This window comes from Hemiscyllium ocellatum, chromosome 33 (genome assembly GCF_020745735.1).
Source record: "Hemiscyllium ocellatum isolate sHemOce1 chromosome 33, sHemOce1.pat.X.cur, whole genome shotgun sequence".
NCBI lineage: Eukaryota > Metazoa > Chordata > Chondrichthyes > Orectolobiformes > Hemiscylliidae > Hemiscyllium > Hemiscyllium ocellatum.
The window spans coordinates 20,377,500-20,402,036 of NC_083433.1; the positions used below are offsets into that span (position 1 = coordinate 20,377,500).

At 50.2% G+C, this 24,537-nt stretch overlaps 1 protein-coding gene across 1 annotated transcript in view; it reads left to right on the plus strand.

Annotated features, from left to right (window-relative positions):
- The first annotated feature begins 6,583 nt into the window (after nt 1-6,583).
- The window catches only part of LOC132831226 (cytochrome b-c1 complex subunit 2, mitochondrial-like), a 54,630-nt gene continuing 36,676 nt past the window's right edge, over nt 6,584-24,537 (plus strand). The window contains exons 1-4 of the mRNA XM_060849236.1: nt 6,584-6,667; nt 11,155-11,304; nt 13,637-13,701; nt 17,160-17,216. Coding sequence (XP_060705219.1) covers nt 6,620-6,667; nt 11,155-11,304; nt 13,637-13,701; nt 17,160-17,216 — 320 coding nt within the window. The 5' untranslated portion in view covers nt 6,584-6,619. The remainder of the gene's footprint in view (nt 6,668-11,154; nt 11,305-13,636; nt 13,702-17,159; nt 17,217-24,537) is intronic.

Genomic DNA, 24,537 nt, shown 5'->3' on the forward strand with positions numbered 1-24,537 from the left:
TTCTGCTCCTTGGGTGCTGCCTGACCTGCTGTGCTTTTCCAGCACCACCCTAATCTAGTCACTAATGATGTTACCTAGCATGCTGATGAAAGATCTGAAAACAAACCTTGCAGCTCAGCGAAACCTACAACCTGAACCACCACACTAAAACATGGACTTGCTCCATGTGGTGATCAGAGTGGCGCTGGAAAAGCACAGCAGGTCAGACAACATCCGAGGAGCAGGAAAATCAACGTTTTGGGCAAAAGCCCTTCGTCAGGAATAGAGGCAGAGTGCCTGCAGTGTGGGGAGATAAATTAGAGGGGGTGGAGGTGGGGAAAGGTAGCAAAGAGTAAAATAGGTGAATGGGGGTGGAGGTGATAGGTCAGAGGGGAGGGTGTGGATAGGTGGAAAGGGAGATAGGTAGGACAAGTCATGGGGATGGTGCTGAGGTGGGGGAAGGGGAAATGAGGAAACTGTTGAAGTCCACATTGACGCCCTGGGGTTGAAGTGTTCCAAGCAGAAGATGAGGCGTTCTTCCTCCAGGCGTCGGGTGGCGAGGGAGCGGCGGTAGAGGAGGCCCAGGACCTCCATATCCTTGACAAGAATGGGAGGGGGAGTTGAAATGTTGGGCCACAGGGCGGTGTGGTTGATTGGTGCGGGTGTCCCAGAGATGTTCCCTGAAGCGTTGTTCGAGGAGGCGTCCAGTCTCCCCAATGTAGAGGAGACTGCATCGGGAGCAATGGATACAATAAATGATATTAGTGGATGTGCAGGTAAAACTTTCTTGGATGTGGAAGGCTCCTTTGGGGCCTTGGATAGAGGTGAGGGGGGAGGTGTGGGCACAGGTTTTGCAATTCCTACGGTGGCAGGGGAAGGTGCCAGGATGGGAGGGTGGGTTGTAGGGGGGCATGGACCTGACCAGGTAGTCACGGAGGGAACGGTCTTTGTGGAAGGCGGAAAGGGGTGGGGAGGGAAATATATCCCTGGTGGTGGGGTCCGTTTGGAGATGGCAGAAATGTCGGCGGATGATTTGGTTTATGCGAAGGTTGGTGGTGGGGGGGGGGGGGGGGGGCGAGTGAGGACCAGGGGGATTCTGTCCTTGTTACGGTTGGTGGAGTGGGGTTTGATGGCGGACGGGCGGGATGTGGACGAGATGCGTTGGAGGGCATTTTTAATCACGTGGGAAGGGAAATTGCGGTCTCTAAAGGAGGCGGCCATCTGGTTTCTGGATCAGTGGTGCTGGAAGAGCACAGCAGTTCAGGCAGCATCCAAAGTGCAGCAAAATTGACGATTTGGGCAAAAGCCCTTCATCAGGAATAAAGGCAGTGATTTTTGTAGAGAGAGGAGGAAAACTTCTTCAAGGCAGGCATCCTTGCAAGAGGATTTGCAGTTGGGTTAAAATCAATGAGGTAAAAACAAGGACTACAGATGCTGGAAACCAGATTCTGGATCAGTGGTGCTGGCCATCTGGTGTGTTCTGTCTGGTCTTCTGGTGGTCTCAAGGGTGCCTTCTGCTCTTGGTAGTTATTCTCCCGTTACCGCTCCTGAGTAACTGCTCCTGAGGGTGGAGTAGCAGCGATTCTTAAGACTACAGAATCTTTGCAACCTTTTAATAGGGACTTAAGTGTCTTCCAATAGGTTGATCAGGATTGGATCTAGGAAATTGTTTCCGTTAGGCGAGGAGACTAGGACCCGTGGGCACAGCCTTAGAATTAGAGGGGGTCAATTCAGAACAGAACTGCGGAGACATTTCTCCAGCCAGAGAGTGGTGGGCCTGTGGAATTCATTGCCGCAGAGTGTAGTGGAGGCCGGGACGCTAAATGTCTTCAAGGCAGAGATTGATAGATTCTTGTTGTCTCGAGGAATTAAGGGCTACGGGGAGAAAGCGGGTAAGTGGAGTTGAAATGCCCACCAGCCACGATTGAATGGCGAAGTGGACTCGATGGGCCGAATGGCCTTACTTCCGCTCCTATGTCTTGTGGTCTTATCAATTGGACCCAACCAGGCCTTGGACCGCCTTTCCTGGAGGTGCTGGGTACACGGGGCCTCCTCGCGGTAAAGCAAACGTCTCCCCGGATACTCAGGGAGTCGGGAGAGCTCTGCGATGGCTGGAGCTGTAGCTGTTTGCAGCAGGAGGCGGGCCATCCTCACCAACTCCAGCGTAACTAAATGCTGACCCAGCCAGTGGTGCCCATGTCCTGTGAGTGAGTAAGGACACCCCTGACTGTGGGGACATGAGGCAGACCATCGATGATCTGGGACCTCGGTGTTGCTGAAGGTGGGGACACCTCTCTCAGCCCTATATTCAGCAAAGTTCAATAATTTCAGGTTTGCCATTAACTTTAGCAATGTTTGTGCTGAAAAAACATTGACCTTCCCCTTTGGGAATCCCTTTTTGCCCCTTTAACAATGTTTGCACCAACCATTGACCTTCCCTTTAAGCATGTTCTGCCGACATTAATGGGCCCTCCCCTTTAAGGGGCGTGGCCGGGGCAGGGGGCGGGGCCGGTGAAGATGCTGCGGTCGGGGTGTGTCCGCCTCGTGCTCCGCGGATCCGTGAGTGTCCGCTCCTCAACGTCAGACTGTCCACGACAAACACCGACTGTCACCGGGGGGGGGGGCGGGGGAGAGAGAGGGCGGGGCTAGAGTCTTGGGCGGTGACTAGAAGAGGGTGCGTCGAGAGACGAGGCGGGGCCAGAGTCGGGTGAGGGAACAGTCACTGGGGGCGGGGCCAGTGCCTGGGAGGACAGTGACTGGGGGCGGGGCCAGTGCCTGGGAGGACAGTGACTGGGGGTGGGGCCAGTGCCTGGGGGAACAGTCACTGGGGGCGGGGCCAGTGCCTGGGAGGACAGTGACTGGGGGCGGGGCCAGTGCCTGGGATGGCAGTGACTGGGGATGGGGCCAGTGCCTGGGAGGGCAGTGTTTTGGGGTGGGGCCAGTGCCTGGGTGAGCAGTGACTGGGGGTGGGGCCAGTGCCTGGGGGAACAGTGACTGGGGGCGGGGCCAGTGCCTGGGATGGCAGTGACTGGGGGTGGGACCAGTGCCTGGGGGAACAGTGACTGGGGGCGGGGTCAGTGCCTGGGAGGACAGTGACTGGGGGTGGGGCCAGTGCCTGGGAGGACAGTGACTGGGGGTGGGGCCAGTGCCTGGGTGAGCAGTGACTGGGGGCGGGGCCAGTGCCTGGGAGGACAGTGACTGGGGGTGGGGCCAGTGCCTGGGAGGGCAGTGCCTGGGGGTGGGGCCAGTGCCTGGGAGGGCAGTGACTGGGGGTGGGGCCAGTGCCTGGGCGGCCAGTTTCTTGGGGTGGGGCCAGTGCCTGGGGGTGGGGCCAGTGCCTGGGAGGACAGTGACTGGGGGCGGGGCCAGTGCCTGGGAGGACAGTGTTTTGGGGTGGGGCCAGTGCCTGGGAGAGCAGTGACTGGGGGTGGGGCCAGTGCCTGGGATGGCAGTGACTGGGGGTGGGGCCAGTGCCTGGGCGGCCAGTTTCTTGGGGTGGGGCCAGTGCCTGGGGGTGGGGCCAGTGCCTGGGAGGACAGTGACTGGGGATGGGGCCAGTGCCTGGGAGGGCAGTGTTTTGGGGTGGGGCCAGTGCCTGGGTGAGCAGTGACTGGGGGTGGGGCCAGTGCCTGGGGGAACAGTGACTGGGGGCGGGGCCAGTGCCTGGGATGGCAGTGACTGGGGGTGGGACCAGTGCCTGGGGGAACAGTGACTGGGGGTGGGGCCAGTGCCTGGGGGAACAGTGACTGGGGGCGGGGTCAGTGCCTGGGAGGGGTATGAGGTGTTCAGGGCAGGCTGTAGTATCCAGGGAGGAGTATCTGAGGCAGAAAGATTCTGGGGGACCTGCAATGGGAAGTTTACTCAGGAATGACAGTGGGCTTTACAATTCTCATCTCCAGGTGAGAGAGCTCTCCATCTTCCCCCAGACTCTCATTCCTCCCAGAGCCTGCAATTCCCTCCAGCCCCACAACTTTCACAACCCAGGAGTGCGATTCAGTCCCTCTAAGCCCCTCTGTGGTATTCTAAATCATGGCTCACCATCCACCTCAACACCATTTCCCCACAATATCTCCATAATCTTTGGTGTCATTCATATCTAGAAATCCCAGTCTAGATCAGAGTGGTGCTGGAAAAGCACAGCAGGTCAGGCCGCATCCGAGGAGCAGGAGAATCGACGTTTCGGGCAAAAGCCCTTCTGTCAATCTCAATCTTGAACATTTTCTGTGATTGAGTTTACACAACTTTCTGGGGTAGAGATTGCTAAAGATTCACCACCCTCTGAATAAAGATGTCTCCTCTTCTCAGTCCTAACTGAATCTGCCCCTCATTCTGACATTTTATTCTCTTGTTCTCGCTCCACCTACCTATGGAAAGGTCATTCCTGCATCCATTTGTCAAGCCTTTCAAGGATTTTGTTAAGTTTCAATGAAGTCAACTCTTCATTCATCCAAACTCTAGAGAATACAAGTCCAATCTCTCCTCACCATCCCAGGAATCAGTCTGCTGAACCTCAGCTGCACTTCTATGGAAGGTATTCCTTCCTTAGATAAGGGGACCAAAATTGCACACAATACTCCATGTGCAGTTTTATATGTTTGACACAAGACGTCTATTCCTGTACTCAAATATTCTAATGATAAAGGAATTATGAATTGGAGGGAGTGCAATATAGGTTTACAAGAATAATACCTGGACACCAGGAGTCAAGTTATGAGGAAAGATTACACAAATTAGGATTGTTTTCTCTCGAAGGTTAAGGGGTGCTCTGATCGAAGTCTGCAAGGTAATAACAGGAAAGGTCAGGGTACATAAAGATAAACTGTTTCTACTGGCTGGGGATTCTAGAAACGGAGGGTTTAATCTGAGAATTAGGGCCAGATCATTCAGGAGAAATGTTAGACCTCTGCACACAAAGGGTAGTAGATGTTTCAAACTGTCTTCCACAAAGAGCAGTGGATGTTGGGTTATTTGTTAATTTTTAAATCTGAGACAGGTATTTTTTTTAAGTAAGCAAAGGTATTAAGGGTGTATAGACCAAAGGCAGGTGTACGGATTTAGACGACAGATCAGCCATGACCTCATTGGTAGAACAGGCAGGAAGGGCTGAATGGCCTATTCCTGCACCAATGTTCCAAACTGCTAGCTGCACCAGCATGTTCACTTTCAGACAGCCAGGTCCCTGAGCTCTCTGTCTTGTACATCTCCCAATTTCAATCACTCTATCCTTGGCAGCCATTTCAGTGACCCGGTCACGAGGCTCCAGAATATCCTCTGCAGACTGCTCCAATTCACCACCTCTCAAAGACCCAATCATAAAACGTCTCCCTAAAACCAGGACCTGTCCATATATCTCCTTAAAAATGGATCTTGATCAAATTCGGCATCCACATCGACGTCACCAGTTTCTTCATCTCCCCTCCTCTCCCCACCTCATCCCAGATCCAACCCTCCAACTCTGCATCATCCTCTTGAACTGTCCTACCTGTCCATCTTCCTTCCCACCTTATCTGCCTCACTGTCCCCTCCGACCTACCACCATCACCCCCCTACTTTCATCGACCTATTACCTTCACAGCTAGCTCACCTCCCCATCTCACCCTCAGCCTCCTATTTATCTCAGCCCCCTCTTCCCCCCCACCACGATCCCACGTTCCTGATGAAGGGTTTATGCCCGAAACGTTGACTCTGCTGCCTGGCCTGCTGTGTTTTTCAAGTGCCACAGTTTTTTCCAACTCTGATCTCCAGCATCTGCAGTCCTCACTTTCTCCATGATCTAATTCTGTTTGTCACGCCGCACTGTCAAAAAGGCACAGTATTGATGCAACTTGCTGAATTGCAGTCACATCTGAACTGTCGGCAGTTTGTGGCCATTGAAGACTAATTGTGGGTTACATAATTTGCAGAGATGAATAATTGTACTCCATATAGGCACATAGTGTCAGCCTGGAGTTTGCACATTGTGATTTTGGTCGTGTCTGTATCTCCTGAAAGTGCATCAGGATTTTCCATTGTTCTGGATGTTTAGATTAGCTTAGATTCTCTATCGTGTGGAAACAGGCCCTTTGGCCCAACAAGTCCACACTGACCCTCCAAAGAGTAACCAAGCCAGACCCATTGCCCTACTCTATATTTACCCCTGCTAAGGCACCTAATGCTAGGAGCAATTTAGCATGGCCAATTCACCTAACCTGCGCATCTTGGGACTGTGGGAGGAAACTGGAGCACCCAGAGGGGACCCACACAGACACAGGGAGAATGTGCAAACTCAACACAGACAGTTGCCTGAGGCTGGAATTAAACCCCGGTCCCTGGCGCTGTGAGGCAGCAGTGCTAACCACTCAGCCACCACGCCCCCAGGATTGGCCTAGCTTACCGTAGATAAGCCTTTGGTGTCCACACATCAACACCCTTTCATCCCTCCAGTGGTTCTCTGGTGAGGGAACTTGTGGACAGTCATTTTAAATCCAACTGTCACCGTGCGAATGTGAGTGATGACTTCGAGGAGACTTTGAATTTCAACTTGTGTTTCATCGTCTTGTTTGACCTTTGCAGCAACGACCTGCCCTCATTATTCCTGCTGTGTTTTCAGAGGCAGTATCATCCAGTGCTCATCACTCCCCTCACACATCCACTTAAAGGCATGAAGAGTCCAGACTCCTGCATAAAACTTGACCCTCAGGATGTCGAGGTAGGGTGTAACTTCTTAATGTTTTCTCTCTCTCTCTGTCTCCGTCCCTCCCTCTCTCTCTCTTCAGTGGTCCCTCGGGATGGACACTCACTTGCCTCCCCTCCCTGCCACATCCAGTGAGCTCTGAGAATCATAGAACCCCTACAGTGTGGAAGTAGGCCATTTGGCCCATCGAGTCCATACCAGCCCTCTGAACTGCCTCCCACCCAGACCCATCCCCATACCCTGTCCCTGCGTTTCCTGTGGCCAATCCTGCTCATCTTTGGACTTTGAGAGTCAGCGGTGCTAACCACTCAGCCACCATGCTCCCAGGATTGTAAATCCAGGATTGGCCTAGCTTACCGTAGATAAGCCTTTGGTGTCCACACATCAACACCCTTTCACCCCTCCAGTGGTTCTCTGGTGAGGGAACTTGCTGTGGACAGATTCTGTCCCACATGGGGCTGAGAGGGTGTTTGAGGGGGTGGACAGGTGCACGCCCTCCTTTCCCTCAATTTCCTCTCTCCGTGTTCCCGATAGACGTGTCCAGACCCTTCCCAAAACAAGCCTCCACCATGTGAGCTCAGTCACAGGGGTCGAAGACTCCCATGGGTCACCAAGGGACGGATGATGGTGACCCCTCCCGTGAAGTGGTTCCTCCCATCGCCCTGGGAGCCTGTTGCCATGATGGAGTTCCAAGCACAAGATGGCCATGACTCCTGACAAAATTACCAGGTTTATTGATGCAGGGCTGCTCATGTACAACGAAAGAGCCTTGGTATCTAAGATGGTGAGGTAAGTGGCGACTTGTAAACCTGTCACTGTATTCATGTGGGTGCACGTGACAATAGAGCTAACTCTAATTCTAAAAGAAATCTCTGGGCTCTGAAACTGTATGGGTGTGAAGAGCTGGGATACAAACAGGGTGGCACGGTGGCTTAGTGGTTGGACTGCTGCCTCTCAGCGCCAGGGACCCAGGTTCGATTCCCACCTTGGGCGACTGTGTGGAGTTTGCACATTGTGAGAGTTTCCTCCCACAGTCCTAAGATGTGCAGGTTAGGGTGGATTGGCTATGCTAAATTGCCCCATGTGTAGGTTAGGTGTATTACTCACAGGTAAATACAGGGGAGAGAGAATGGGTCTGGGTGGGTTATTCTTCGGTGTGGACTTGGGCCAAAGGGCCTGTAGAGATTCTATGATTCAGGAGGGGAAGAGGTATACAGCATGGACATGGGCCCTTCGGCCCACCTCGTCCGTGCCGACCCAGACTGAACTAGTCCCATGTGCCTGTGTTTGGCCCATATTGCTCTGAATCTTTCCTGTCCAAATGTACTGGGAGCTAAATGGTTATGGGGAGCATATTGCAGAGGGAGCTTGCATGACCAGAGAGGAGTGAATCTGATTGAAGAGTCTGGGTCTGGTTTGGCCACAACAGGTTTGGAAGACGGGGGCAAGGGTTAGGGTCAGGTCACCCAAGAGATGAGGCCCAGAGATCAGCAGAGCTGGGCAGGGAGCAGGGTCCTTGCAGGGAACAGCTCAGATGAAGAGTCATTTGGACTTGAAACATTAGCTTGCTGTATCTCCACGGGTGCTGTCTGACCTGCTGTGATTTCCAGCGTTTTTAATTTTCATAGAACATTATAGCACAGTACAGGCCCTTTGGCCCTCAATGTTGCACCACCCTTCTATCCCACTCTAAGATCTGACTAACCTACATACCCTTTAGATTAGATTACTTACAGTGTAGAAACAGGCCCTTCGGCCCAACAAGTCCACACCGACCCGCCGAAGCGCAACCCACCCATACCCCTACATTTACCCCTTACGTAACACTACAGGCAATTTAGCATGGCCAATTCACCTGACCTGCACATCTTTGGACTGTGGGAGGAAACCGGAGCACCCGGAGGAAACCCACACAGACACGGGGAGAATGTGCAAACTCCACACAGTCAGTCGCCTGAGGCTGGGAATGAACCCGGGTCTCTGGTGCTGTGAGGCGGCAGTGCTAACCACTGTGCCACCGTGCCATCCTAGACAGACAACATTAGAAAGGCAATAATTCATAAGGAAGGGAAGTTAATTGACAGGTCTATGTGCCCTTGACTGATCACTCCTACAGTCTCCGAGCCATCCGTCAGGTGGGAAAAACAAATCCAGTCAGGTGTCTGTTGGTGAGATAACTTCCTATCATAAAGAAATACCAGTCTGAACACATTGGGAGAGGTCATAAGGTAACCTTGCACAGCTCGCATGTCTGATATCATTTTATTTATTTCAAAAATATACTTTATTCATAAATATTTTGATGGTCTGCACAGTTGGTCATGCCATACATATGTAAACCATTTACATACAGAGAATGGAATTTATCATTTGTATATACAGGTCTGTACATTAATTTATCAATCATAAATTAATCAATCATATATCCATATATTTAGCTGAGGCGTCAGGAGAGCCCAAATGACTGTCGGCCCCCTGTCCATAGCAAGAGTTAGATTAGATTACTTACAGTGTGGAAACAGGCCATTTGGCCCAACAAGTCCACGCGGACAATCCGAAGCGCAACCCACCCATACCCCTACATTTACCCCTTCACCTAATTTAGCATGGCCAATTCACCTAACCTGCACATTTTTTAGACTGTGGGAGAAAACTGGAGCATCCGGAGGAAACCCACGCAGACACAGGGAGAACGTGCAAACTCCACACAGAGTCGCCTGAGGCGGAAATTGAACCCAGGTCTCTGGCGCTATGAGGCAGCAGTGCTAACCACTGTGCTACCGTGCTGCCCATTAATTTTCTATTAGCTTCGGAAGTCTCAGCATTAAAATGGTCTCTCGGTCTCTCTCTCTGGTGTCCTTTTGAACTCTCAAGTCAGGGACTTGTAACAGAAAAATGCTTTACCCTCTGTGTCTGCCTAGCTTGCAAGGGGAATAACAATCCATTATAATTGGTAGGACCTGACTGATCATTACAAGGCTTTTGATATGCTTACAAGATGATGCAGAGTCTGAGATCAGAATCAAACACGGTCATTAATTTCACAAGGGAACAGCCGTGAATGTTATCACTTGGTATCCTGTTTACACAGATTCACCGATGTTCAGGCAAATGTTCTGAACTGCCTCAGTGCACCCTGTTATCATTTGCTGAGAACAGATGTTTTTATCTTCTGCATATCCTGGTTCTCCCTTTTTATGGCCTGACACCTCCCTGCCTGTCCTGTTTATTTTCTAGTGCACAGCAAATGTATCTATAATTCAACATTAAATTTAGCCAAATGTTTAAGGACAAGTTTTAAAGCTATAGACTTTCTCAACACCATCTGAGGTGCAAAAGTTCTGAGGTACGAAAAACTTAGGAACAAAGTAGTTAAAAAAGACAAAGTTTTAAAAAAAGTTAAGCATTACCTTCATAAAATAAGTTGGGTGTAGTTCTTAGGGCTAAAGGGATCAAATGGCTATTGGGGAGAAAGTGGGAACAGAGGACTGATTTGGATGATCAGCTGTGATTGGTCAAAGATGTGCAGGTCAGGGTGGATTGGCCGTGCTAAATTACCCATAGTGTTCAGGGATGTGCAGGTCAGGGTGGATTGGCCGTGCTAAATTGCCCATAGTGTTCAGGAATGTGGAGGTCAGGGTGGATTGGCCGTGCTAAATTGCCCATCGTATTCAAGGATGTGGAGGTAAGGCTGGATTGGCCGTGCTAAATTGCCCATCGTATTCAAGGATGTGCAGGTCAGGGTGGATTGGCCGTGCTAAATTGCCCATAGTGTTCAGGGATGTGCAGGTCAGGGTGGATTGGCCGTGCTAAATTGCCCATAGCATTCAGGGATGTGCAGGTCAGGGTGGATTGGCCGTGCTAAATTGCCCATAGTGTTCAGGGATGTGGAGGTCAGGGTGGATTGGCTGTGCTAAATTGCCCATAGTGTTCAGGGATGTGGAGGTCAGGGTGGATTGGCCGTGTTAAATTGCCCATAGCATTCAGGGATGTGCAGGTCAGGGTGGATTGGCTGTGCTAAATTGCCCATAGTGTTCAGGGATGTGGAGGTCAGGGTGGATTGGCCGAGCTAAATTGCCCATAGTGTTCAGGGATGTGTAGGATAGGTGCATTAGTCAGGGGTAAATGTAGAGTACGTAGAATGGGTCTGGTTGTGTTACACTTTGGAGGTTGAGTGTGGACTTATTGGGCCGAAGGGCCTATTTCCACACAGTAGGGATTCTAAGATTGTATTGTATGCAGGCTCGAAGGGCCGAATGGCCTACTTCTCCTGTTTTCTCTGTTTCCATCTTAGTATGTCGTGTGGCTTGTGAGACCTGCAGCTCTCTCTCTGCCAAATGGTAACTGTAGGCCCAGGTTAACCCTCTCTGTGCCTGAAGCTAAGAGGTGCAATTTGACGATTGCAACTTGTTGCCGTGGGGTCAGAGAGGAGCTGTGTGGGAGTAATGCTGCTGGGGTCTGACTCGCGCACCACAACTCTCTGTTTTCACACCTCTTCCCAGATCACTAAACTCCACAACGGTCTGGTAATCGCTGCCTTGGAGAACTACAGCCCAGTGACCAAAGTGGGCATCTTTCTGAAGGCTGGGAGTCGATACGAAGACGCTGGAAACCTGGGCATCACTCATTGCCTCAGGGTGGCATCCAACATGGTGAGTATCGTCTTTACAACGGAAGGAATTTGGAATTTAAATTCAATTGATTAACGCGTGTGGAAATAAAGGACAGTGTCAGTAATGGTGGCCATGAAAGTTATCAACGATTGGTATGAAATGTACCCCCACTCCACCCCATCCTGGATCACTAATAAAGGGAAGGAAATCTGCCATCCTTACTCGGCCTGGCCTATATGTGACTCCAGCCCCATGGTGGACTGTTAATTGCCCTCAAAAGGCAGTTAGTGATGGGGAGGAGATGCTGGCCCCAGCCCAGAACGCTGCCAGTCTGTGAGAACGTGCAACGGACAGAGACCTGACGCCCCCACCCCACCCACCAAGCTGCGTAATATCGGTGAGAATGACAGGGGTGGGAACAAATGGAGCTGACAAAGGGACTTGTGGTGGTGGGGACAGAAATGCTGAGATGTATCAGATGGGCTGAATAGCCTTCCCTGTGACACTGATTCTACGTTGCCTGCCTTGATGTTTTGGTAAGTGTGTCTTCATTATGACCCAGTGCCAGCCAGTGGTGAATGGGGCTCCCTCCACTCTCGCTGGTCGGGTATGTGCATTGCTATTGGATAATGGCTGTCATTGTGTCAGCCTCCACCACTTCCTCAGACAGCTCCTTTTGTAATATGAGGAAGTGTAACACGATTCTACTGCTCAAACGGCCGAATGGCCTATTTCTCCCAGTCTTACGGATGTCCCTTGAGGAAGTGGGATCCGGAATGGGACTTGCGTCCTTTCCAACCTTCCCCTGCTTCTGCCCTGCGCCATTGTTAAGGGACTTTATCAATGTTAGGTCAAAGCTCTCCCATGCTACCTTCTTTAACAAAGTGCCCTTCCAGGCGTTTGCAAAATTATATCTTTATGTCTTCTTTGTTCTATAACCAGTTATGGCTTTCCTTTACATTACATAAGTGATCAACCTGTAAATGATAAAGTGACATTTCCTGCTCTAAACCTATGTTTGTAAAGGTCATTACAGATTCCATTTGAGTATATATTTTAAAATCTCTTTGTTCTGGAGTGGCTCATGGTGAACAACTGGATGATGCTATTGCAGGGATCATTCCAAGGGATAGAATTTTTCTTCATTCATAGACAAGATGAGGGCGTCACTGGCTGAGTCAGAATTTATTGCCCATCCCTAATTGCCCAGAGGGCGGTTCAGGCACATTGTTGTGAGTCTGGAGTCACGGATAGGCCTAGACTGGGTAAGGATGGCAGATTTCCTTCTCTGACATTAGGTGGCAATGGGTCATCATTGGACTCTTAATGCCAGGTTTTTATTGAATTCAGATTTCACCATTTGCAGGGACAGGGTGGGAACCTGGGTCCCCAGAACATTACCTGGGTCTTTGGGTTTACTGTATGGCGCTAATGCCACTAGGCCATCGCCTTCCTAATGATGCACTGGGGTGGTGCCTATTCATTTTAAGGCCATCAGAAATGGAGTTCTTTTGGTTTAAAAAAAATCATAGGTAAATAAGCCAAATTTACCAATTTAGTCTTCTCCCTTTGGGGCAGCACGGAGGCTCAGTGGTTAGCACTGTGGCCTCACCCCACCAGGGACTCAGGTTCGATTCCAGCCTCGGGCGACTGTGTGGAGTTTGTACATACTCCCCGTGTCTGTGTGGGGGGTGCTCTGGTTTCCCCCCACAGTCCAAAGATGTGCAGGTTAGTGTGGATTGGCTATGCTAAATTGCCCCATAGTGTTCAGGGATGTGCAGGCTAGGTGGTCTAACCATGGGAAATACAGGGTTATGGGGATGGGTAGGAAGGTGGGTCTGGGTGGGAAGCTCTTCAGAGGGTTGGTATGGACTTGATGGACTGAATGGCCTGCTTCCACACTGTAGAGATTCTATGATTCATTGCACATCCCCTAATCCTGGGGACTGGACTAACCTGTAAATCCAGTCTGTGATGGGCTCCCAGAGCTGAGCTGTGACCAGTGTAGATACTAAACCTGATGGTGCCTAACTACTGTAATCATATCCTTGGGTCATCCAAATGTGGTACATTGAGCTATCTTCATTTGAAGGTTTATTTATAGCTGCGTTGATATATACAATGCAGAGTATTCATCAAGCACAACCTGTGCCAGGAGTGTTACAGCGCAGAGAGCCCTGCGGCAACATCTGGGGAGCTGGCTTATTTGCATGTTGAAATCTCTTTGTTGCATTAGAGACGTCTCTCTAATGCAACACCTAGTCCGTGAACTCGAATCTCCCAATTTCACGATCAGATACTGTGCCAAGCAGATACAAACCTTACCATAGTTCCACAGCTGTGCTAACTATACAATGATACTCTTTCACAGTCCTCCAAGAAAGCCAGTCCATTCAAACTGACCCGTGCGATTGAAGCTGTTGGGGGATCCCTACGGTAAGCATTTCTCTCCCTTAAAGCTTTTCCTGAATCATGAAGCTCAATTCATACCCTGCATCAGTTGCTGAACGCAGTGTGTATTGTGCGTGTATTGTGCGTGTATTGTGCGTGTATTGTGCATGTCCTGTGTATATTCTATATTGTGTGTGTATTCTGTGTATAGTGTGTATAGTGCGTATATTGTGTGAATTGTGTGTAAAGCGTGTACTGTGTATATTGTGTGTATATTATGTAGTGTTTATTGTGTGTGTATTCTGTGCAAAGTGTGTATATTGTGTGTATATTGTCTGTATATTGTGTATAGTGTGTATATTGCTGAAAATGTGTTGCTGGTTAAAGCACAGCAGGTTAGGCAGCATCCAAGGAACAGGAAATTCGACGTTTCGGGCCAGAGCCCTTCATCAGGAACACAGGAAATTCGACGTTTCGGGCCAGAGCCCTACATCAGGACTATAGTGTGTATATTGTCTGTATTTTGTGTATAGTGCATATTTTGTGCATAGTGTGTGTAGTGTGTGTATTTTGTATATAGTGTGTGTATTGCGTGAAGTGTGTATATTGTCTGCATATTGTGTATAGTGTGTGTATTTTGTGTGAATTGTGTATAGTGTGTATATTGTGTATATATAATGTGGATTGTATGTATATTTATGTATATTGTGTGTGTGTATAATGTGTGTATTGAGTGTATAGTGTGTGTGTATAGTGTGTGTGTGTGTGTGTGTATATATTGTTCAAAGTTTGTGCGAAGATTTGTAGCTCGGGTGCTCGTTGTTGTGGTTCTGTTCGCCGAGCTGGAAGTTTTTGTTGCAAACGTTTCGTCCCCGGCTAGGCGACATCATCAGTGCTCTGGAGCCTCCTGCGAAGCGCTTCTTTGATGTTTCTTCCGGTATTTATAGTGGTCTGTCCTTGCCGCTTCCGGGTGTCAGTTTCAGCTGTCTGCTGTAGTGGTTGGTATATTGGGTCCAGGTCGATGTGTTTGTTGATGGAGTTTGTGGATGAATGTCATGCCTCTAGGAGTTCCCTGGCTGTTCTCTGTCTGGCTTGCCCTATGATAGTAGTGTTTTCCCAGTCGTATTGTGTGAGTGTGTATAGTGTGTGTGTGTGTGTGTATAGAGCGTATAGTGTGTGTAGAGTGTATAGTGTATATGTATATTGTGTGTGTATATTGTGTGTGTATAGTGTGTATATTGTGTGTCTATAGTGCGTATATATTTTGTGTGTAAAGTGTCTGTATTGTGTGTATAGTGTTTATTGTTTGTATATTGTGTATATTGTGTGTACAATATGTTGTGTATATTGTGTATATAGTGTCTATATTGCATGTATATTTTGTGTGTATAGTATCTATTGTGCGTGTATAGTGTCTATAGTGCGTGTATTGTGTGTATAGTGCGTGTATTATGTGTATTGTATATTGTGTGTGTGTACAGTGCGTGTAGTGTGTATGGTGTGTGTATATTGTGTGTGCATCGTGTATATTGTTTATATATTGTGTGCATTGTATATAGTGTGTATATTGTGTGTGTATTGTGTGCATGTTATGTATAGTGTGTATTGTGGTGTATATTGTTTAGTGTGTATGTGTATATTGTATATCCGGGATAACTGTTGTTTAATGGATAGGTTTGTTGTCTGTCTGGGATAACTGTTGTTTAATGGATCCGCTTGTTGTCTGTCTGGGATGACTAGGTAAAAACAATGACTGCAGATGCTGGAAACCAGATTCGGGATTAGTGATGCTGGAAGAGCACAGCAGTTCAGGCAGCATCCAAAGTGCAGCGAAATCGACGTTTTGGGCAAAAGCCCTTCATCAGGAATAAAGGCAGCCTGAAACGTCGATTTCGCTGCACTTTGGATGCTGCCTGAACTGCTGTGCTCTTCCAGCACCACTAATCCAGAACAATGCGATAACTGTTGTTTAATGGATAGGTTTGTTGTCTGTCTGGGATAACCATTGTTTAATGGATAGGTTTGTTGTCTGTCTGGGATAACCATTGTTTAATGGATAGGTTTGTTGTCTGTCTGGGATAACCATTGTTTAATGGATAGGTTTGCTGTTTGTCTAGGATAACTGTTGTTTAATGGATAGGTTTGTTGTCTGTCTGGGATAACCATTGTTTAATGGATAGGTTTGCTGTTTGTCTAGGATAACTGTTGTTTAATGGATAAGTTTGTTGTCTGTCTGGGATAACTATTGCCTTTTACATTAAGCTCATATCATTAGCTGCTGGCTGTCGTGTTTGCAGTATGTCTGATGTGTGGGTCTTATGATTTCAGTTTTATTTGGCCAGTGTACCCAGCATCCCTTGCTGCTTGGCCGAGTTAGCATTCTATCTGCTCCACCCCCTTTCTTTCCTAACTTCTCATGGCCAAACTGCTCCTATGGATTTGTTTTTTGGTTCACTTCCTCTGGCTATTGCTGCACTTCTACATGTATTTTTAAAGTTTTCCCATCCACGTTAAACGTTTCAACAGCCTCACACAGGCACAAGTGCTTGTCTTTGTTCGATGATTTAAAGGCTGGTACAGAGTTGGGAAGTCGCGTTGAGATTGTATAGGATGTTGGTGAGTTCTCTTCTAGAGTGCTGTGTGCAGTTCTGGTCACCCTATTATAGGAAGGATGTTATTAAGTTAGAGACTGTTCAGAAAAGGTTTACCAGGACGTTGCCTGGGATGGAAGGTTTGAGTTACAAGGAGAAGCTGGATAGTCCGGGATCTCTTTCTCTGGAGAGCAGGAGGCTGAGCGGTGACCTTGAAGGGGTTTATAAAATCATGAGGGGTATGGATTAGGTAAATAGTTAAGATCTTTTTTTTCCCCCCAGGGTCGGGGAATCCAAAACTAGAGGTCATAGGTTTAGGGTGAGAGGAGAAAGATTTAAAAGGGACCTAAGGGGTAACTTTTTCACACCGAGGATGGTACGTATATGGAATGAGCTGCCAGAAGAAGTGGAGGCTGGTACAATTGCAACATTTAAGAGGCTTCTGGACAGGAACATGAATAAGAAAGGTTTTGAGGGATATGGGCCAAGTGCTGGCAGGTGGGACTGGATTGGGTTGGGCTATCTGGTCAGCATGGATGAGTTGGACCAAAGGGTCTGTTTCCATGCTGTACATCTCTATGGCTCTAATTGCCGGGGGGGGAGGGAAGTGTGTGATACAGACCAGCACGCACTTATCTGGTCCATGTCCAGGTGCCTACATTGATTTTGCAGGAAGTCTTCTCTGAATATTCGTGGACTGGGCTTCAAGATGAACATTAGTGTTTGCTTGTTGGTCCTTCCATAGACCAACCATAGGGAACAATGGCCACTGGTGTTCAGAGTGCTGCTGGTTCCTGGGTGTCTATGATCGGCATTGTGAACACTGAGGGAATATAAAGGCATGATGATGAAGCAGAATGATTGAGATGGTTGCCTGTTGCACTAATATTTCTGACTGTGTGCTTTCTTCAGGGTGATTTCCACAAGGGACCTGATGCTGTACACGGTGGGATGTCTGCGCGACTCGATGTGAGTAAGGAGTCCCACCCTGGTGCCATTACAGCCAGCAAGCATACCCTGCCCACTCCCTCCATCTGGGCAGGGCTATCGTTCAGAACAGGACATGGGGGCTTTCTGCCTGCTCCCTGGACTATCCTTCAATCAGTCCACTGTTCGGAGGCAACAACAACATCAAAGAAAGGTTAAAAATTCCACAACATCAGGTTATAGTCCAACAGGTTTAATTGGAAGCACTAGCTTTCGGAGCGCTTCAGGTGATTATAAGATCATAAGACACAGAAGTTATCGCAAACGTTTACAGTGTGATGTAACTGAAATTATATATTGAAGCAGACCTGGATTCAATGTATAATTTCAGTTACGTGATTCTGTGTAAACTATTACTATAAATTCTGTGTCTTATGATCTTATTCTCCACAACCACCTGATGAAGGAGCGTCGCTCCAAAAGCTAGTGCTTCCAATTAAACCTGTTGGACTATAACCTGATGTTGTGGGATTTTTAACTTTGTACACCCCAGTCCAACACTGGCATCTCCAAGTCATTAAAAAAAGGAGCAGGAGTAGGCCATTCGGCCCTTGGAGCCTTCTCCACCATTCTATACAATCGCATCCAACTCAGGCTCCTCTTCTTGCTTCCTCCCCATCGAGGCCTTTAGCCCTAAGAACAATATCTACCTCCTTCTTGAAAACATTCAATGTTTTGGCCTTGACTGCTTTCTGTTGGAGAGAATTCCACAGGTTTTCCCCCCTTTCTGGGTGAAAACATTTCTCCTCAGCTCAGTCCAAAATGGCTGACCCCGTATCCTCAGACTGTGACCTGGACTCCTCGGTCAGTGTTTATCCTATTTAATTCTGTTAGAATTTTCTAGGTCTCCCCCTCATTCTCCTAAACTCCAGTGAATATAGTCCTGACCAACCCACGCTCCAGACCTGTCTTCCCAGGAATGAGTCTGGGAGATCTTTGCTGGCTCCCTCCGTCACCAGAGTGTCCTTCCTCAGATAAGGAGACCAAAACTTCACATAACGCTCTCAATGTGGAGTTCAACATTCATCTTTAATCGAGTCATAGAGTTCTAGAGACGTACAGCATGGAAACAGACCCTTCGGTCCAACCCGTCCATCCTGACCAGATATCCCAACCCAATCTAGTCCCACCTGCCAGTACCTGGTCTATATCCCTCCAAACCCTTCCTATTCATTTACCCATCCAAATGCCTCTTAAATGTTGCAATTGTACCAGCCTCCAACATCCTCTGGCAGCTCATTCCATACACGTACCACCCTCTGTGTGAAAAGGTTACCCCTTAAGTCTCTTTTATATCTTTCCCCTCTCACCCTAAACCTATGCCCTCTAGTTCTGGACTTCGTGACCTCAGGGAAAAGACTTTGTCTATTTATCTGATCCATGCCTCTCAATTTTGTAAACTTCTATCACCCCTCAGCCTCCGACGCTCCAGGGAAAACAGCCCCAGCCTGTTCAGCCTCTCCCTGTAGCTCAGATCCTCCAACCCTGGCAACATCCTTGTAAATCTTTTCTGAACCCTTTCAAGTTTCACAACATCTTTCTAATAGGAAGGAGACCAGAATTACATGCGATGTTCCAACAGTGGCCTAACCAATGTCCTGTACAGCTGCAACATGACCTTGTACCCATGAGGTACCCTTGTCAAAAATATTCTTCTCTGGCATTTTGCCATGATGGACAGGCTGGTCTCTAGTTGCCCCTTGGGAAGGTTGGGGGTGAGCTGCCTTCTTGAACCGCTGCAGTCCATGTGCTCTGGGTCGACCCACAATGCCCTTCGGGAGAGAATTCCAGGATTTTGACCCAGCAACACGAGATATTTCCAAGTCAGGATGGTGAGGGGCTTGGAGGGGAATTTGCAGGGGGTGATGTTCCCACATATCTGCTGTCTGTTGTTCTTCTAGATGGAAGTGGCCGTATGTCACGGTGGTGTTGAATGAGAAGTTTGGCGTTGAGTGACAGAAAGAGATATGATGTGGATGACACCCTGCTCAATGAAGCAGGTTTAAAGGAGCTTTATAAAGGATGAGAATAATGTAAGGGTTTGGGTGGTTTAGGAATGACATTTCAAAACTTAGGATTGAGGCAGCTCAGTAGTAACGATAAAGCGATGAAAATTAGGAATTCGGAAGAGGCCAGAAATACAGGAGCTAATGTAGGACACAGAGAGAGAGAGCTGGGGGCTAATGTAGGTCAGAGAGAGAGAGAGCTGGGGGCTAACGTAGGTCACAGAGAGAGAGAGCTGGGGGTCAATGTAGGTCAGAGAGAGAGAGGGAGAGCTGGGGGCTAACGTAGGTCAGAGAGAAAGAGAGAGCTGGGGGCTAACGTAGGTCAGAGAGAAAGAGAGAGCTGGGGGCTAACGTAGGTCAGAGAGAGAGAGCTGGGGGCTAATGTAGGTCAGAGAGAGAGAGAGAGAGAGCTAGGGGCTAACGTAGGTCAGAGAGAGAGAGAGCTGGGGGCTAATGTAGGTCAGAGAGAGAGAGAGAGAGAGAGAGAGAGAGCTGAGTCCTAATGTAGGTCAGAGAGAGAGAGAGAGAGAGCTGAGTCCTAATGTAGGTCAGAGAGAGAGAGAGAGAGAGCTGAGTCCTAATGTAGGTCAGAGAGAGGGAGAGCTGGGGGCTAATGTAGGTCAGAGAGAGGGAGAGCTGGGGGCTAATGTAGGTCAGAGAGAGGGAGAGCTGGGGGCTAATGTAGGTCAGAGAGAGGGAGAGCTGGGGGCTAATGTAGGTCAGAGAGAGGGAGAGCTGGGGGCTAATGTAGGTCAGAGAGAGGGAGAGCTGGGGGCTAATGTAGGTCAGAGAGAGGGAGAGCTGGGGGCTAATGTAGGTCAGAGAGAGGGAGAGCTGGGGGCTAATGTAGGTCAGAGAGAGGGAGAGCTGGGGGCTAATGTAGGTCAGAGAGAGGGAGAGCTGGGGGCTAATGTAGGTCAGAGAGAGGGAGAGCTGGGGGCTAATGTAGGTCAGAGAGAGGGAGAGCTGGGGGCTAATGTAGGTCAGAGAGAGGGAGAGCTGGGGGCTAATGTAGGTCAGAGAGAGGGAGAGCTGGGGGCTAATGTAGGTCAGAGAGAGGGAGAGCTGGGGGCTAATGTAGGTCAGAGAGAGGGAGAGCTGGGGGCTAATGTAGGTCAGAGAGAGGGAGAGCTGGGGGCTAATGTAGGTCAGAGAGAGGGAGAGCTGGGGGCTAATGTAGGTCAGAGAGAGGGAGAGCTGGGGGCTAATGTAGGTCAGAGAGAGGGAGAGCTGGGGGCTAATGTAGGTCAGAGAGAGGGAGAGCTGGGGGCTAATGTAGGTCAGAGAGAGGGAGAGCTGGGGGCTAATGTAGGTCAGAGAGAGGGAGAGCTGGGGGCTAATGTAGGTCAGAGAGAGGGAGAGCTGGGGGCTAATGTAGGTCAGAGAGAGGGAGAGCTGGGGGCTAATGTAGGTCAGAGAGAGGGAGAGCTGGGGGCTAATGTAGGTCAGAGAGAGGGAGAGCTGGGGGCTAATGTAGGTCAGAGAGAGGGAGAGCTGGGGGCTAATGTAGGTCAGAGAGAGGGAGAGCTGGGGGCTAATGTAGGTCAGAGAGAGGGAGAGCTGGGGGCTAATGTAGGTCAGAGAGAGGGAGAGCTGGGGGCTAATGTAGGTCAGAGAGAGGGAGAGCTGGGGGCTAATGTAGGTCAGAGAGAGGGAGAGCTGGGGGCTAATGTAGGTCAGAGAGAGGGAGAGCTGGGGGCTAATGTAGGTCAGAGAGAGGGAGAGCTGGGGGCTAATGTAGGTCAGAGAGAGGGAGAGCTGGGGGCTAATGTAGGTCAGAGAGAGGGAGAGCTGGGGGCTAATGTAGGTCAGAGAGAGGGAGAGCTGGGGGCTAATGTAGGTCAGAGAGAGGGAGAGCTGGGGGCTAATGTAGGTCAGAGAGAGGGAGAGCTGGGGGCTAATGTAGGTCAGAGAGAGGGAGAGCTGGGGGCTAATGTAGGTCAGAGAGAGGGAGAGCTGGGGGCTAATGTAGGTCAGAGAGAGGGAGAGCTGGGGGCTAATGTAGGTCAGAGAGAGGGAGAGCTGGGGGCTAATGTAGGTCAGAGAGAGGGAGAGCTGGGGGCTAATGTAGGTCAGAGAGAGGGAGAGCTGGGGGCTAATGTAGGTCAGAGAGAGGGAGAGCTGGGGGCTAATGTAGGTCAGAGAGAGGGAGAGCTGGGGGCTAATGTAGGTCAGAGAGAGGGAGAGCTGGGGGCTAATGTAGGTCAGAGAGAGGGAGAGCTGGGGGCTAATGTAGGTCAGAGAGAGGGAGAGCTGGGGGCTAATGTAGGTCAGAGAGAGGGAGAGCTGGGGGCTAATGTAGGTCAGAGAGAGGGAGAGCTGGGGGCTAATGTAGGTCAGAGAGAGGGAGAGCTGGGGGCTAATGTAGGTCAGAGAGAGGGAGAGCTGGGGGCTAATGTAGGTCAGAGAGAGGGAGAGCTGGGGGCTAATGTAGGTCAGAGAGAGGGAGAGCTGGGGGCTAATGTAGGTCAGAGAGAGGGAGAGCTGGGGGCTAATGTAGGTCAGAGAGGGAGAGCTGGGGGCTAATGTAGGTCAGAGAGGGGGAGAGCTGGGGGCTAATGTAGGTCAGAGAGAGGGAGAGCTGGGGGCTAATGTAGGTCAGAGAGAGGGAGAGCTGGGGGCTAATGTAGGTCAGAGAGAGAGAGGGAGAGCTGGGGGCTAATGTAGGTCAGAGAGAGGGAGAGCTGGGGGCTAATGTAGGTCAGAGAGAGAGAGGGAGAGCTGGGGGCTAATGTAGGTCAGAGAGAGGGAGAGCTGGGGGCTAATGTAGGTCAGAGAGAGAGAGGGAGAGCTGGGGGCTAATGTAGGTCAGAGAGAGAGAGGGAGAGCTGGGGGCTAATGTAGGTCAGAGAGAGGGAGAGCTGGGGGCTAATGTAGATCAGAGAGAGGGAGAGCTGGGGGCTAATGTAGGTCAGAGAGAGGGAGAGCTGGGGGCTAATGTAGGTCAGAGAGAGGGAGAGCTGGGGGCTAATGTAGGTCAGAGAGAGGGAGAGCTGGGGGCTAATCTAGGTCAGAGAGAGAGGGAGCTGGGGACTAACGTAGGTCAGAGAGACAGAGAGAGAGAGAGAGAGCTGGGGGCTAATGTAGGTCAGAGAGAGAGAGAGCTGGGGGCTAATGTAGGTCAGAGAGAGAGAGCTGGGGGCTAATGTAGGTCAGAGAGAGAGAGGGAGAGCTGGGGGCTAATGTAGGTCAGAGAGAGGGAGAGCTGGGGGCTAATGTAGGTCAGAGAGAGAGAGAGAGAGCTGGGGGCTAATGTAGGTCAGAGAGAGGGAGAGCTGGGGGCTAATGTAGGTCAGAGAGAGAGAGAGAGAGCTGGGGGCTAATGTAGGTCAGAGAGAGAGAGGGAGAGCTGGGGGCTAATGTAGGTCAGAGAGAGAGAGAGCTGGGGGCTAATGTAGGTCAGAGAGAGAGAGGGAGAGCTGGGGGCTAATGTAGGTCAGAGAGAGGGAGAGCTGGGGGCTAATGTAGGTCAGAGAGAGAGAGGGAGAGCTGGGGGCTAATGTAGGTCAGAGAGAGAGAGGGAGAGCTGGGGGCTAATGTAGGTCAGAGAGAGGGAGAGCTGGGGGCTAATGTAGATCAGAGAGAGAGAGAGAGAGCTGGGGGCTAATGTAGGTCAGAGAGAGGGAGAGCTGGGGGCTAATGTAGGTCAGAGAGAGGGAGAGCTGGGGGCTAATGTAGGTCAGAGAGAGGGAGAGCTGGGGGCTAATGTAGGTCAGAGAGAGGGAGAGCTGGGGGCTAATCTAGGTCAGAGAGAGAGAGAGCTGGGGACTAACGTAGGTCAGAGAGACAGAGAGAGAGAGAGAGAGAGAGCTGGGGGCTAATGTAGGTCAGAGAGAGAGAGAGCTGGGGGCTAATGTAGGTCAGAGAGAGAGAGCTGGGGGCTAATGTAGGTCAGAGAGAGAGAGGGAGAGCTGGGGGCTAATGTAGGTCAGAGAGAGGGAGAGCTGGGGGCTAATGTAGGTCAGAGAGAGGGAGAGCTGGGGGCTAATGTAGGTCAGAGAGAGAGAGAGAGAGCTGGGGGCTAATGTAGGTCAGAGAGAGGGAGAGCTGGGGGCTAATGTAGGTCAGAGAGAGAGAGAGAGAGCTGGGGGCTAATCTAGGTCAGAGAGAGAGGGAGCTGGGGACTAACGTAGGTCAGAGAGACAGAGAGAGAGAGAGAGAGAGCTGGGGGCTAATGTAGGTCAGAGAGAGAGAGAGCTGGGGGCTAATGTAGGTCAGAGAGAGAGAGCTGGGGGCTAATGTAGGTCAGAGAGAGAGAGGGAGAGCTGGGGGCTAATGTAGGTCAGAGAGAGGGAGAGCTGGGGGCTAATGTAGGTCAGAGAGAGAGAGAGAGAGCTGGGGGCTAATGTAGGTCAGAGAGGGAGAGCTGGGGGCTAATGTAGGTCAGAGAGAGAGAGGGAGAGCTGGGGGCTAATGTAGGTCAGAGAGAGAGAGCTGGGGGCTAATGTAGGTCAGAGAGAGGGAGAGAGAGCTGGGGGCTAATCTAGGTCAGAGAGAGAGGGAGCTGGGGACTAACGTAGGTCAGAGAGACAGAGAGAGAGAGAGAGAGAGCTGGGGGCTAATGTAGGTCAGAGAGAGAGAGAGCTGGGGGCTAATGTAGGTCAGAGAGAGAGAGCTGGGGGCTAATGTAGGTCAGAGAGAGAGAGGGAGAGCTGGGGGCTAATGTAGGTCAGAGAGAGGGAGAGCTGGGGGCTAATGTAGGTCAGAGAGAGAGAGAGAGAGCTGGGGGCTAATGTAGGTCAGAGAGGGAGAGCTGGGGGCTAATGTAGGTCAGAGAGAGAGAGGGAGAGCTGGGGGCTAATGTAGGTCAGAGAGAGAGAGCTGGGGGCTAATGTAGGTCAGAGAGAGGGAGAGCTGGGGGCTAATGTAGGTCAGAGAGAGAGAGAGAGAGCTGGGGGCTAATGTAGGTCAGAGAGAGGGAGAGCTGGGGGCTAATGTAGGTCAGAGAGAGGGAGAGCTGGGGGCTAATGTAGGTCAGAGAGAGGGAGAGCTGGGGGCTAATGTAGGTCAGAGAGAGAGAGAGAGAGCTGGGGGCTAATCTAGGTCAGAGAGAGAGGGAGCTGGGGACTAACGTAGGTCAGAGAGACAGAGAGAGAGAGAGCTGGGGGCTAACGTAGGTCAGAGAGAGAGAGAGAGAGAGAGCTGGGGGCTAATGTAGGTCAGAGAGAGAGAGAGCTGGGGGCTAATGTAGGTCAGAGAGAGAGAGAGCTGGGGGCTAATGTAGGTCAGAGAGAGAGAGAGCTGGGGGCTAATGTAGGTCAGAGAGAGAGAGAGCTGGGGGCTAATGTAGGTCAGAG